Source organism: Lemur catta, chromosome 2 (assembly GCF_020740605.2).
Source record: "Lemur catta isolate mLemCat1 chromosome 2, mLemCat1.pri, whole genome shotgun sequence".
Lineage (NCBI taxonomy): Eukaryota > Metazoa > Chordata > Mammalia > Primates > Lemuridae > Lemur > Lemur catta.
This window is the reverse complement of record NC_059129.1, coordinates 103,388,184-103,400,293: the sequence shown is the minus strand read 5'-3', so window position 1 is coordinate 103,400,293 and position 12,110 is coordinate 103,388,184. Positions and strand designations below refer to the sequence as shown.

Sequence of the window (12,110 nt, the reverse complement as noted above, 5' to 3'; positions counted from 1 at the left end):
TGGTTTTCATTCCTACTGGAGTTCTCATAAATTCTCCCTAGTCTTGATTAATACAAATGATTTTTTTTTTGGCATCAACAAATTTTATCACCTCACTATTCATCCCCTCTTCCAGATTGCTAATAAATATAGGCCGGAGGGGATGGCTTAGTGGTCTAAGCATCAGATTTGAAATACCTAGAGTCCCTGGAACTACAGGTTTGAATGTCAGCAGAGTCAACCCAGCTCATCATTCTTCCAAGGTAGATAAATGGAGTTCCATGCAGATTACTGTGTGGGGTCATTAGGATGAGATCTTTAAAAACTGAGGTTGGTTATGAGTGATGCAAGTCCCGTGTGTCTTTTTGAAAGAATGGGGGTTTCTATCAAAGTTTTGAACAAAATTTCCCTCTGAACTTGTTGGATGGGTCATTTATACACTAGTTGACATCCTCCTCCCTGGAGGTCTCTGAACTCACATAGTAGTGCTCCATTAGATGTATAAACATTACAGGAAACTTTCAGGAGAAAAATCCTCTTCCAAAGAAATAAAATGTGATGATTTTTATATCGATGGCCACTAGTACTGTGGTCACTCTATTGTTAGCATGTTTTAATTCATGACAGTTGGCCATTATTATACTTTGTGCTTCTTTCTTAATTATCTAGATCTAAAATGTTTGAGGGATTTTAAACATTCTTTTTTTCTTTATGATAGCCTTCAGTAAGAAAGGGTGTGCTACCAAGAATGCTTGAAGAAATTTTGAAGACTAGATTTATGGTGAAGCAGTCAATGAAGGCTTACAAGCAAGACAGAGTCCTGTCACGAATGCTCGATGCACGTCAGCTAGGACTTAAGCTGATAGCAAATGTCACATTTGGCTATACATCTGCTAATTTTTCTGGGAGAATGCCATGCATTGAGGCAAGTGATACAAATCTGTAGTTTTTTCCAAAGAGACTAAAGTATAGCCGGGTGTGGTGTGGCATGCGCCTGTAGTCCCAGCTACTTAGGAGGCTGAGGCAGAAGGATTGCTTGAGCCCAGGAGTTTGAGTTCAGCCTGGGCAATACAGCAAGACCCCATCTCTAAGGAAAAAAAAAAATAACAGAGACTAAAGCAGCATTAAATGAATGGCTGTTCATTAAAGCATTTCCTTTTGTTTTGAAACTTTAAAGGGTTTCACTTCCATGACATAGGATGATTTTTTCTCAAACCAAGCCTATGTACATACATATTCTTAGAGATTTGTTGGGTTCCTCGATGAGAACTTTGTGTCTTTATTTCAATGATTATTTTAGAAATCAGCATACACATATTTCTGCATAATCTAGATGACCATATTGTAACCATCTATTAGCATGAGATTTCATTGCCACCTTTATAGCAGGGTTTACAACAACCTTGGTACTAAATAATTCCTTTTATGTATTGATAGAGATCTGATTATAGTTAGGTGGGCTTGTCCAAATGTTACAATCACTCCATATTTACTAGTGTACCGGTAGATATAAAGTAAAACCTTTCATTGGCAGTGATCAGTAACAATTGAAAGACACTTTTCATAGAACAAGACTAACTTCTTATTTTCTAAATTAAAGTGTTTATTTGACGTGAATACAACATACTATGACAGAGCAATATGATAATTTACTACTAGTGATTAAGAAAAGGACAGAGTAGACTTGTTATATTAATGATCTTTTCATGCGAAGTGAAAGCCAAAGGACATTGTGGTATACCATAATTAGTATTAGTTCAATAAGACAAAAGCAGAGGAAGGCCAAGGTCTCCACATGGCTCACAGTAAGCAAAGTGAACTCCAAAAATTTGTAAAAGGTAGTAGTAAGTGGTATATTTACATTGAGAACAGCAAAATACCATCTAAAATGAAAATACACTATTATTAACTTGAATATTTTGGTATAGTAATATACTTTTGTTTACACTGGGTAAATACTTTGGTTTTATAGTTGTATTGGCTATAAACAATAAGTTACTAGGTTTATGTTTGTATATTTTTAGGTAATATAAAAAATACTTTGTCAGTCCTGGAGGTTCATATCATTACTCACATTTGAAAAACTCTTATCTATATGATCTAGTAGAAAAATATGGAAATGATTTTATTACTAATGTAGAACCAAGATATCTTTTCTTGAGCCGTTTCTATAGTTCCCTAATTTCTTCCTGGCCTTTCAATTTTAAAATTGTTTATTAATGTATTTTGGTAATAAAAAGATACAGAAATAATACTTTAAATATACATATATGTATTCTAACCTTAGAATAACCAGAATTTGAAGGGTCTTGAACAGTGGAAGTTTAGGACTAGAATTCTACCAGGAAGTACTTTGCTACTTATCATGGTGAAGTCAGACTACCAAGCAACATCTGCCTCCTTGAACCTGGTCTTCTCAGATATTCTGAGGTTAATGACTGCAGGTGTGCCTTTGGCACCTCATTATATGTCAGCTTCACAACAGTACAGTGTTGTGTTAACCTCTTGTGAAATCATCAGTGGGAAAAGCAGCAACCATCACAGGAAGAGCCTCTAGTGAATAAGTGAAAAGCTAGTACCAATTTTGTAAAAATGGAAGCTATCAGCCACATTTTTAAAAAAGAGATCTGATTATAGTTAGGTTGGTTTGTCCAAATGTCAGAATAAACAACAATCATTTCATATTTACTAGAGATCTCTCAAATAGATTACTGACTGGTCATGTGCTTTCCTAGAGTGAACACACAATCAAAAAAGTACTAGATCTGGGCTATCATAGAGAAAGGCAAGACTTTGTAAGCAAGAATTTCTATAAGGAAAATATGGAGAATAAATAATGTAGCTAATGGTTATAGGTTAATGTCTCTGTCTCAGTTGGACATTGTCACTGATTTATTTGATAAATTAAAATTTTGTATGTTCACATTTTTCTCCTAAACTATTTGATTGTTAATATTTATGATAAAGATAAATATATAACAGTTTTTTCAACTGACTGCACTTTATTCCTTTTTGTTTATCTCTTTTCAGAGAATTAATTTTCACTTTAAATATTTTTCTTATTATGACTTTTGAGGATCTCCCAACAATTGCCTAAATTGTAAAATCATTATTTTCCTCTTTTTAAATTATCTTAGCACTAATGGAGTAGTGCTTTTCAAATTAGGAACCATGGCACAAAGGAACACAATCAGTGAATTTAATTACTGCCCCTCCCCCTTCCCCCTCCTCCTAGAATCCTTCATACTGCATGGTTTTCAGGGGTAACTGCAAGAGTTCTGACTCTTCCAGGGGCAACTTAAATAGGTCAGAGTAAGCAACATTATGCAGACATTTAAGATCCGTATGTGTATGTACTTAATTGAAAGTGTATATCTCAAAAGCATATTTGACTTTGACATTAGGATGGTTTATCCATCCAGCTGTTTGTCCTCACATATTTAAAAGTTTACCTTGTTTGAAAGTGGCAGCAGGTGACAGATTGAATATTTTATTCAACTTGAATTTCAATTAGATAATGTGATTTTTTAAATGTATTAAGTCATAGCTCACATTCTCAGGGTTTTCTAATGCACTCAAGGCCTCAACAGAATTCATGATTTTAATTAAAAACCCAAATTAAGTTTCTACTCCAGTAAGAATCAAATGTAGCTGTGTACCTTGTAAAAAGTCCGATTCATTGTTCTTCCTGATACACTTAAAGGCAAGTCTGAATATTAATTGGTTCTTTGTTTTAAATTCTTTATCTCATTTTCTTCTTGAGTACTTGTAGAAAGAATGAAGATACTGTTTACTATTTTGTTTTCTTTTTTACATTCTTGTTTCATTTCTAGAAATATTAATAGTAATTTTAAGTATTATATGTTAAAGTCTACTGACTTATACTGAGCTATGTTAAGAAATTATTTCCAATGTGTTTGTACCAACAGGTTGGTGATAGTATTGTTCACAAAGCCAGAGAGACCTTGGAACGAGCTATTAAGCTGGTGAATGACACCAAGAAATGGGGTGCTAGGGTTGTATATGGCGATACTGACAGGTAACGGATTTTTGATTTTGTGGTTTGCATTTCTTCAGATCTTCGTTTCAATGTTTGAAATGACTTAAGGGTAATCCTTCCTAATAACAGAGTTGTTCTACCTAAGTCCTTTCTAGTCCTTATAATTTCATGGTTAAGTGTTAACACAGTTCCTGATTTACCAGATATGGTCTTAAGAGACAGAAAGGGTAAGTGTCCTGAGTCACAAACTGTAAAGATTCCCATGACATTACTCCAGGTAGCTCTTGGCCAAAGAGATAATAATCTGTAAACAAACTGTATACACAGAAGTCTAGTCTGTTTGATTTCAGAGGGTTCATAGACTTCCCCAAGCCTATTATTCATGGATTGGCAAAGAATGGGACTGCATTTGAATCCTAAATTAATAACACCAGCCTGCTTGCTTCCTTGCTTGCTCTGATATTTTTCAGTTCTTGGTTATTTATGTAACATCTTGTTTGTAGGGCTTACTGAAATTCTTCTAGAATATAGGTATTATGCTAATTTCTTAGGGTCTGAAATTTTTTTCATGTTGAGGGCTTAGAGCCACAGTGTGATCATGCTAAGAGCACTTGCCTCAAGACCTCTGATCACTTTACAGTCCAACAGCGCAATTAGCAGATGATGCTTCCAATCATTAAAATAGTTTGTAAAAAATCTTTGAACAGCATTTAATCTTCTTCATTTCTTTAAAATGTACATATAGTCAGCATAATCATTTTAATTCTGAATGAGACCTTATCTCATATAGCAGCTGTTTCATTACCAGCAGATGAGGACAGTTTCAAATTATGAAGGCTCTAATTATCCATATATCTATACTGTTCCTCATCAAAAGCCACTCCTGAGTTTGGCTTTCGGTATTTCACTGTTATATGAAACTACTTCTGGGTTTTCTAGCAAAATAAAAGTTACTAAAATATAATTCTGCACTTTGTTAGCAGAATTCCTTACAAAATACTTAGGGAAGAGGAGAAAGTTAAACATTTAAATTATTGATTTTAATTTAGGGGCTGTACATGTCAGTGTTGACAACACTCAGAAGTCTGCATGATTCTGACTATAATTATGTTGTATACCTTTTAAGATCTTTAAGAATTCAAGCAAACAAAACATAAACTCACAGAATGTCAGGCTGGAAGAGGACTTTGATATTATTAGGCCAGCAGTTTTCAGCTGTTGGGAGGAACCTTACACCTCAGGTGGTGCTTAAAAACAAATTCCCCTAGGATAAGAAATTTAGGCCGGCATGGTGGCTCACGCCTATAATCCTAGCACTCTGGGAGGCCGAGGCGAGTGGATCGCTCAAGGTCAGGAGTTCGAGACCAGCCTGAGCAAGAGCAAGACCCCGTCTCTACTGAAAATAGAAAGAAATTAGCTGGCCAACTAAAATATATATAGAAAAAATTAGCCGGGCATGGTGGCGCGTGCCGGGCATGGTGGCCCAGCTACTTGGGAAGCTGAGGCAGTAGGATCGCTTAAGCCCAGGAGTTTGAGGTTGCTGTGAGCTAGGCTGACGCCAGGGCAACAAAGCGACACTCTGTCTCAAAAAAAAAAAAAAAAGGAAAAGAAAAAGAAATTTGTGTGAGATCACCCAACTAGTCAATAATGGAGCCACGAATTCAGTGTTTTGATTCCTAGCTGTTGCTTTCTGTTTTCATACTTCACAGGTATTTTGTGATTCCAATCAAAGGAAATTTATTTGCAATGTCATTAGAACTTTTGATCACCATTCACTACCTAATCCATTTAAAAAATGTTTTTTGAAATCTGTAAGAAGGCAGCTCACCCTAGGGCTTGCATTCTCAACTGTAAGAGTATCGCCCTTGCAGAGTACAAATAGGTTCTTGGGGGGCAAAAAAAATCTGGATACATTAGTTTTTGGCACTACAGAGCTCAACCGTACTCAACAATATTTTATTCCTTACTAATTAATTTCTCTTGTTAAATTTAATTTTTTTCCTTGAAGAGTAGTAATGATAAAAGGTTCAGAAATACTGCTCTTAGGGATGATAGGTAATACTTGGTGGAGTGAAAAGAAATTCCCAACTAAGAGTGAGGAGATCTGGATTCCTTTTCTATTTTAATAGCTGTCTTAGTTGACTACATGGCCATTAATAAGTCAGCCTCTCTGAGGCTCAGTTTCCTCCTCTTCAGAGTGAAGGAAATCTGATAGAGGATGGTAAATGACCATTGCTTTTCTCCGATTTCAACATTAGTGATTTTATGAATCTTGGGGTCTAGCTAAGGAAAATCAGTTACCAAAGCATCAAAATGGCTCTGTTAGAAGGGTGTTTTTCTTCTAAAGCAGTTGTTTATTATTGTCCATTTAGAAAATATAATAAATAAATACACTGTATTTCTTTATATTACAGTGGTCCAAACAATTATTTTATGTAATAATGGTTCTCAATCATATTTATCCCACCCCAATGGGATATGACCTACTCCCCTCAGTGATTAAAGCTCTTTATAATAGTATAATAATTCTAGCGCAGGATAGGAAAGGATGTTTGATAAGACACATACTTCCAAGGCAGCAGAGAAGTGGTAGTGAGCTAGAATCAGAATCTCTTTGGAAATTCACCTGAGTATAATTAAGAAAAGCCTCCTTGGTGATTCTAATATCCTTGCTCAGTGCCTCTTTGTATGAAAATCTTTGTTCTAAATGTGTACGTTGGACTTCTCAAGCCAAAGATGAATGTTATTTAAGTACATTAAAAGCACCAGTGACAGACAAATAGAAACTCATTTTAAAACAGTCATCTTTCTCTTTGTAGGGTAGTCACCTCCATTCTGTTAAGTGACCAAAAACTTCCGTTAACCCTGGCCAGCTCTCTTGAAGCTTAACTTCAAGTCAAACTGGGCAAAAAAACATAGATGGACTCAAATAAACTCACTAACACTACTGGGTAAAATCTCAAATACAGCCCCTGTAATAATAACTTTTAAGATGTAAAGTATATATGCGTTTAATGCTTTGTCAGTTTTATTGAGTTAGGATTTTTAACAAAAAAGTGCACAATATATAATTCAGTATAGAAATGTACAGACCCAAGTAACCAAGCCACTACACTAGTCAAGAAACAGAACATTTTTGTCACCCTAAAAAGTTCTCTTACTCCCCTTGCAGTCAATCCCTCACCCTCACTCCCCACCCCAGGCAACCACTTGTCTGATTTCTATTACTGTAGCTTAGTTTTGCCTGTTCCAGAACCTTATGGAAATATGTATATGTACACTTTAGATTTTAAAATATTTGTATTCATGATTGCATCTGAACATTTTAAGAATAATAATCTTTCATAAAAACAGTTTGGCAGTTACATATGAAGTTCAGTATACCCTTAGCATATAACCCAGCAGTTCCACTCCTTGATGTTTACTTGAGAGAAATGAGAACCTATGTCCACACAAATACGAGAACATGAATCTTCATTGAAGCTTTATTTATAATAGTGAAAAACTGCAAACAATCCAAATGTACATTAGTGGGTGATTGGATAAGCAAATTTGGTATATCCGTACAATGGAATACTACTCAACAATAAAAAAACAGTACTGTTACTGCAGTACCACTGATGAATCTCAAAATATGCTGAATGAAAGAAGCCAGATATAAAAGGTACATAGTTCTATTTATATAAAATTCTTGAAAAAAAATTAATCTATAGTAATAGAAAGCAAAGCATGTATTGAGCCTAGTGCCAGGAATAAAAATTATTATTAAGGAGTACAAGGGACCTTTTGGAGGTGATGAAAATGTTATATATCTTGATTCTTGTGGTGATTACACAAGTGTATGAGTTTGCTAGAGCTGCCATAAGAAAATATCACAGACTTGTCACAATCTGTAAGGTAAAGCCCAAGGTCAAGGTGTTGGCAGGTTTGGTTTCTCCTGTGGCCTCTCTCCTTGGCTTGCAGATGGCTGCCTTCTCACTGTGTCCTCACATGGTCTGGCCTCTGTGTTTGCACATCCCTGGTGTCTCTTTGAGTATCCAAAGTTCTTCTTCTTATAAGGACACCAGTCAGATTGGATTAGGGCCTGCCCTAACAGCCTCATTTTAACTTAATCACCTTTTCAAAGGCCCCATCTCCAAATAATAGTCACATTTCCACTATTCAGTGTCTTTCCACTAAAATTATAAATGACGATGAACTCTATAATCTTTTTTTTTTTTTTTTTTTTTTGAGACAGAGTCTCGCTTTGTTGCCTAGGCTAGAGTGAGTGCCGTGGCATCAGCCTAGCTCACAGCAACCTCAAACTCCTGGGCTTAAGCGATCCTACTGCCTCAGCCTCCCGAGTAGCTGGGACTATAGGCATGCAGCACCATGCCCGGCTAATTTTTTCTATATATATTTTTAGTTGGCCAGATAATTTCTTTCTATTTTTAGTAGAGATGGGGTCTCGCTCTTGCTGGTCTCGAACTCCTGACCTCGAGCGATCCACCCGCCTCTGCCTCCCAGAGTGCTAGGATTACAGGCATGAGCCACCGCGCCCGGCCTATAATCTCTCTTAAATATTATCTTTATTAGCCATTATTTGTGTTGGTGCTCAGATTGTAGTATATAATGAAATGTAAAGTGCTATTATAAAGTTAACTGGATTATATTAGAAAAATGTCTAATACTTTTATTAGTTATTTTTGAATATTTTTTATATTGGTATTTTTTTATCCATAGTAGAAATCCATCCCTCTTGACCTGCATACATTGCTGGTGGGATTATACATCAGAAATGCCTTCTGGAAGTCAGTTTGATGCTATCTTTCAAAATACATTTTTAGTGTACACCATTTGCCCAGAAATTTTCACTTCTAGGAATTTGTTCTAAGTATACAGTTAAAGGTGTGCCAAATAATTATTTTATATGACATAGTAGCAAAAAATTAAAACCACCTAAATTTTCATTGGCAGGGGTTTGGTTACATTATAATATATCCATACATTGAAATACAGTGTAATTATAAAAATAATGTAAAAGAACACAGTGACATGGGAAAATGTTCACATTTTACCATTAAATGCAAGGAGAAAGTTACCAAACAATATGATCTGTTATAGCAAATGAGAAAAGATTTTTAGATATATACATAAAATGTTTGTACTGTCTTTTTTCTGAATGGTAGGATTATAGATGGCTATTTTCTTCTTTGCGCCTTCTTGTGTTTTCTAACTACACTTCAGTGAACATATATTACAAAAAATATATGTCTCTTTTTTAAGTTGGATGGTTCTGGAAAGAAACTTCCTCCTATAGCACAAGTAAATTTTCCATTTCTATATAATCACATATTCTCTTATTTTATGATGGATTTAACTGTGTACCAACAAAGCATTAAACGTCTGGGGATAATCTCGGACCTTCTTGGTAGCTGTAATATCTGCGCTGCTCTGGTGTGTGTAGCTAAGCTAGAAAAATTGGGTCTAAAAAGATCTGTAACAAGGTGTATACCAGGAGTACATAAGGGAAGTGTGATAAAACAGGAAATCTTAGATAGGAAGCAACTTAATAAGGAGGAATAAGGGGTGGGGGAAGGGTTTTCTCTGGTACTAGACAGAGTCTTAGCCAAGAAAGTTACTCTTGATGAATTTTTTTGTAGTAACAATTTCATTACCCTTCTTTATTTTTAATCCCCTTAGTATGTTCGTGCTACTGAAAGGAGCCACTAAGGAGCAGTCTTTTAAGATTGGTCAGGAAATTGCTGAAGCTGTGACTGCTACCAATCCTAAACCAGTGAAATTGAAGTTTGAAAAGGTAAGAAGAATGTAGTACTAATAATCACATAAAATTCACACATCTTCTAGAGATTTCTGACTTGTTCAGTACATTTTCAGAATCAGTTTACAGTTCTGTAAAAGTGTTAAATTTTAAATATTTTCTCTTAGCTCTACATGATTTTCTCAAATTTTTTAGTAATATCTTTATGTAAGGAAATGAAAAAGTTGTTTCAGTTACTGTTGCTGTGTAACAGACCACCCAAAACTTAATGATGTAATACAACCAGCATTTTATTCTGCTCACAGATTGTATGGCTCAGGAATTCAGGTGCAGGGATGGCTTGTCTCTGCTCTACAATGTCTAGGTCCTGAGCTAAGAAGACTTAAAGGCTGGGGTAACCCCGCTAACAGCTGAGGGCTGAAATCATCTGAAGCTTGCTTACTCTCAGGTCTAGCAGTTGACACTGGCTGCAGGTTGGGACATCAGCTGGAACACCTGCACATGGCCTTTCCCTGGGACTGCTTGTTCTTTGTCATAGAGTGATGGCTGGGTTTTAGAAGTGAACGTCCCAAACAAAAACCAACAAAAGCTGCTTTGCTTTTTATGACCCAGTCTTAAAGTCACACAATGTCACAAACCTCTCCAGATTTAAGGGGAGAGAACATAGACCTCATCTATTAATGGGAAGAATGGCAGTGTCACATGGTAAGAAGACTGTACTGTGTAGGTTGGGAGATACTCTTTCTTTGCAAAATACCGTCTACCCCTGGACTTTTGACTCTTTTCACTTTTAGGTACCAAATATGTATTTACTGATTTCTATATAAAAGATACTGAACCCAGGAGCTGTGTGGAATACAAAGACACATAAGACATAGTCCTGCTCTCTAAGAGCCAGTAATCTAAAAGGAAAGATAAGTAATGTATATAATTGATTTCTTTTATTGTAAACTTAAATTCTTATGAGAGTAGTCTCCCCTAAGCACTGTAAGAGCAAAAAGAAAAGGAGGAATTATGTCCTCTTGGGCTGGACAGGGAGACTCCATGTAGGAGTTAACATTGAACTGTGTCTTCAGAAATGGTTAGAATTTCAGTAGGCAGCCATGGGGCTGCAGTCACTCTGCGAGAAAATAGCACACAGAAGGATATGGAGTGGGAAAAGCACATTATAGAAATACAGAGTAGCGAGAGATAAATCTGAAAAAATAAAGTTGAGACCAGACTATAGAGTGTCTTAAAGGCCAAGCTAAAGTGTTTAAACTTTATTTAGTAAAGATTATTGTCTTAGTCTGTTTGTGCTACTATAACAATACCACAGACTGGTTATTTATAAAGAACAGAAATTTATTTCTCACAGTTCTGCAGACTGGGAAGTCCAAGATCAAGGAGCTAGCGTCTGGTGTCTGATGAGGGCCTTCTTGCTTCGTCCTCACATGGCAGAAGTTAGAAAGGCAAAAAGGGATGAACTCCCTCCTTCAACCCCATTTATAAGGGTGCCTAATCCCATTCCTGAGGGGAGGAGCCCTCATGACATAATTACCTCTTAGAGGCCTCACCTTTTAAAGATACTATCACATTGGCAATACCTGAGTTTTGGAGGGAATACATTTAAAACATAGCAATTATAAAGCAAGAAAGTGACATGATTGGAGCTGTTTGGGGAGGATTGACCTTGCAGTGGTGTACAAGATGAACTGGGGAGAGGAGGATCTCAAGACAGAATGCTTCTTGCAACCTATATAGTGTGAACTAGTGAAATGACAATAGGGTAAATAAAGAAAGGGCATTTCAAGAGATACTAAAGAAAGAAGGATGGGCAAGAATTAGAAGTGATTGACTTAGGAGGGCAGGTATGGAAAGGATAAAAGAAGGAGAAAAGATTCAAAGATGACTCCCAAATATTTATTATATGCCTACTCTGAAGTAAGAATTGTGCCAACAGAGATTCAGAGAGGACTCAGTTATGGTTTCTGTCCTGAAGAATGAACATTCTAATAGAGGCAGAGAGAGGAGAGAAAAATTAGAGAACACAGTGAGTGCAATTGTAGAAATATGTATGCTCAACCCATGCTGTGAAGTGAAAAACATAGTGTGCTTGGAGAATAACACCATACACAAAAATTTACCTGAAACACATCACAGACCTAAACATAAAAGCAAAACTGTAAAACTTCTCAAAGAAATTATAAACATTTAAGAATTATGATCCATATGTTCATGATGAATATTGATCTGTAGTTTTGTCTTTGGTTTGGGGACAGGAAAAGTCTACCCTCATAAAATAGTTGGAAATATTATACCCCTCTTCTATTATCTGAAAGAAAAAATGTGTAAGATTGGTACAATTATTTCTTCCTTACATGGTTGATA

At 36.0% G+C, this 12,110-nt stretch overlaps 1 protein-coding gene across 2 annotated transcripts in view; it reads left to right on the top strand.

Moving 5' to 3' along the window:
* The window catches only part of REV3L (REV3 like, DNA directed polymerase zeta catalytic subunit), a 170,057-nt gene that overhangs the window by 144,385 nt on the left and 13,562 nt on the right, over positions 1-12,110 (top strand). For both annotated transcript variants that reach the window (XM_045544191.1, XM_045544190.1), the window contains exons 25-27: positions 698-904; positions 3,909-4,018; positions 9,662-9,776. In XM_045544191.1, the coding sequence (XP_045400147.1) occupies positions 698-904; positions 3,909-4,018; positions 9,662-9,776 (432 nt within the window). The remainder of the gene's footprint in view (positions 1-697; positions 905-3,908; positions 4,019-9,661; positions 9,777-12,110) is intronic.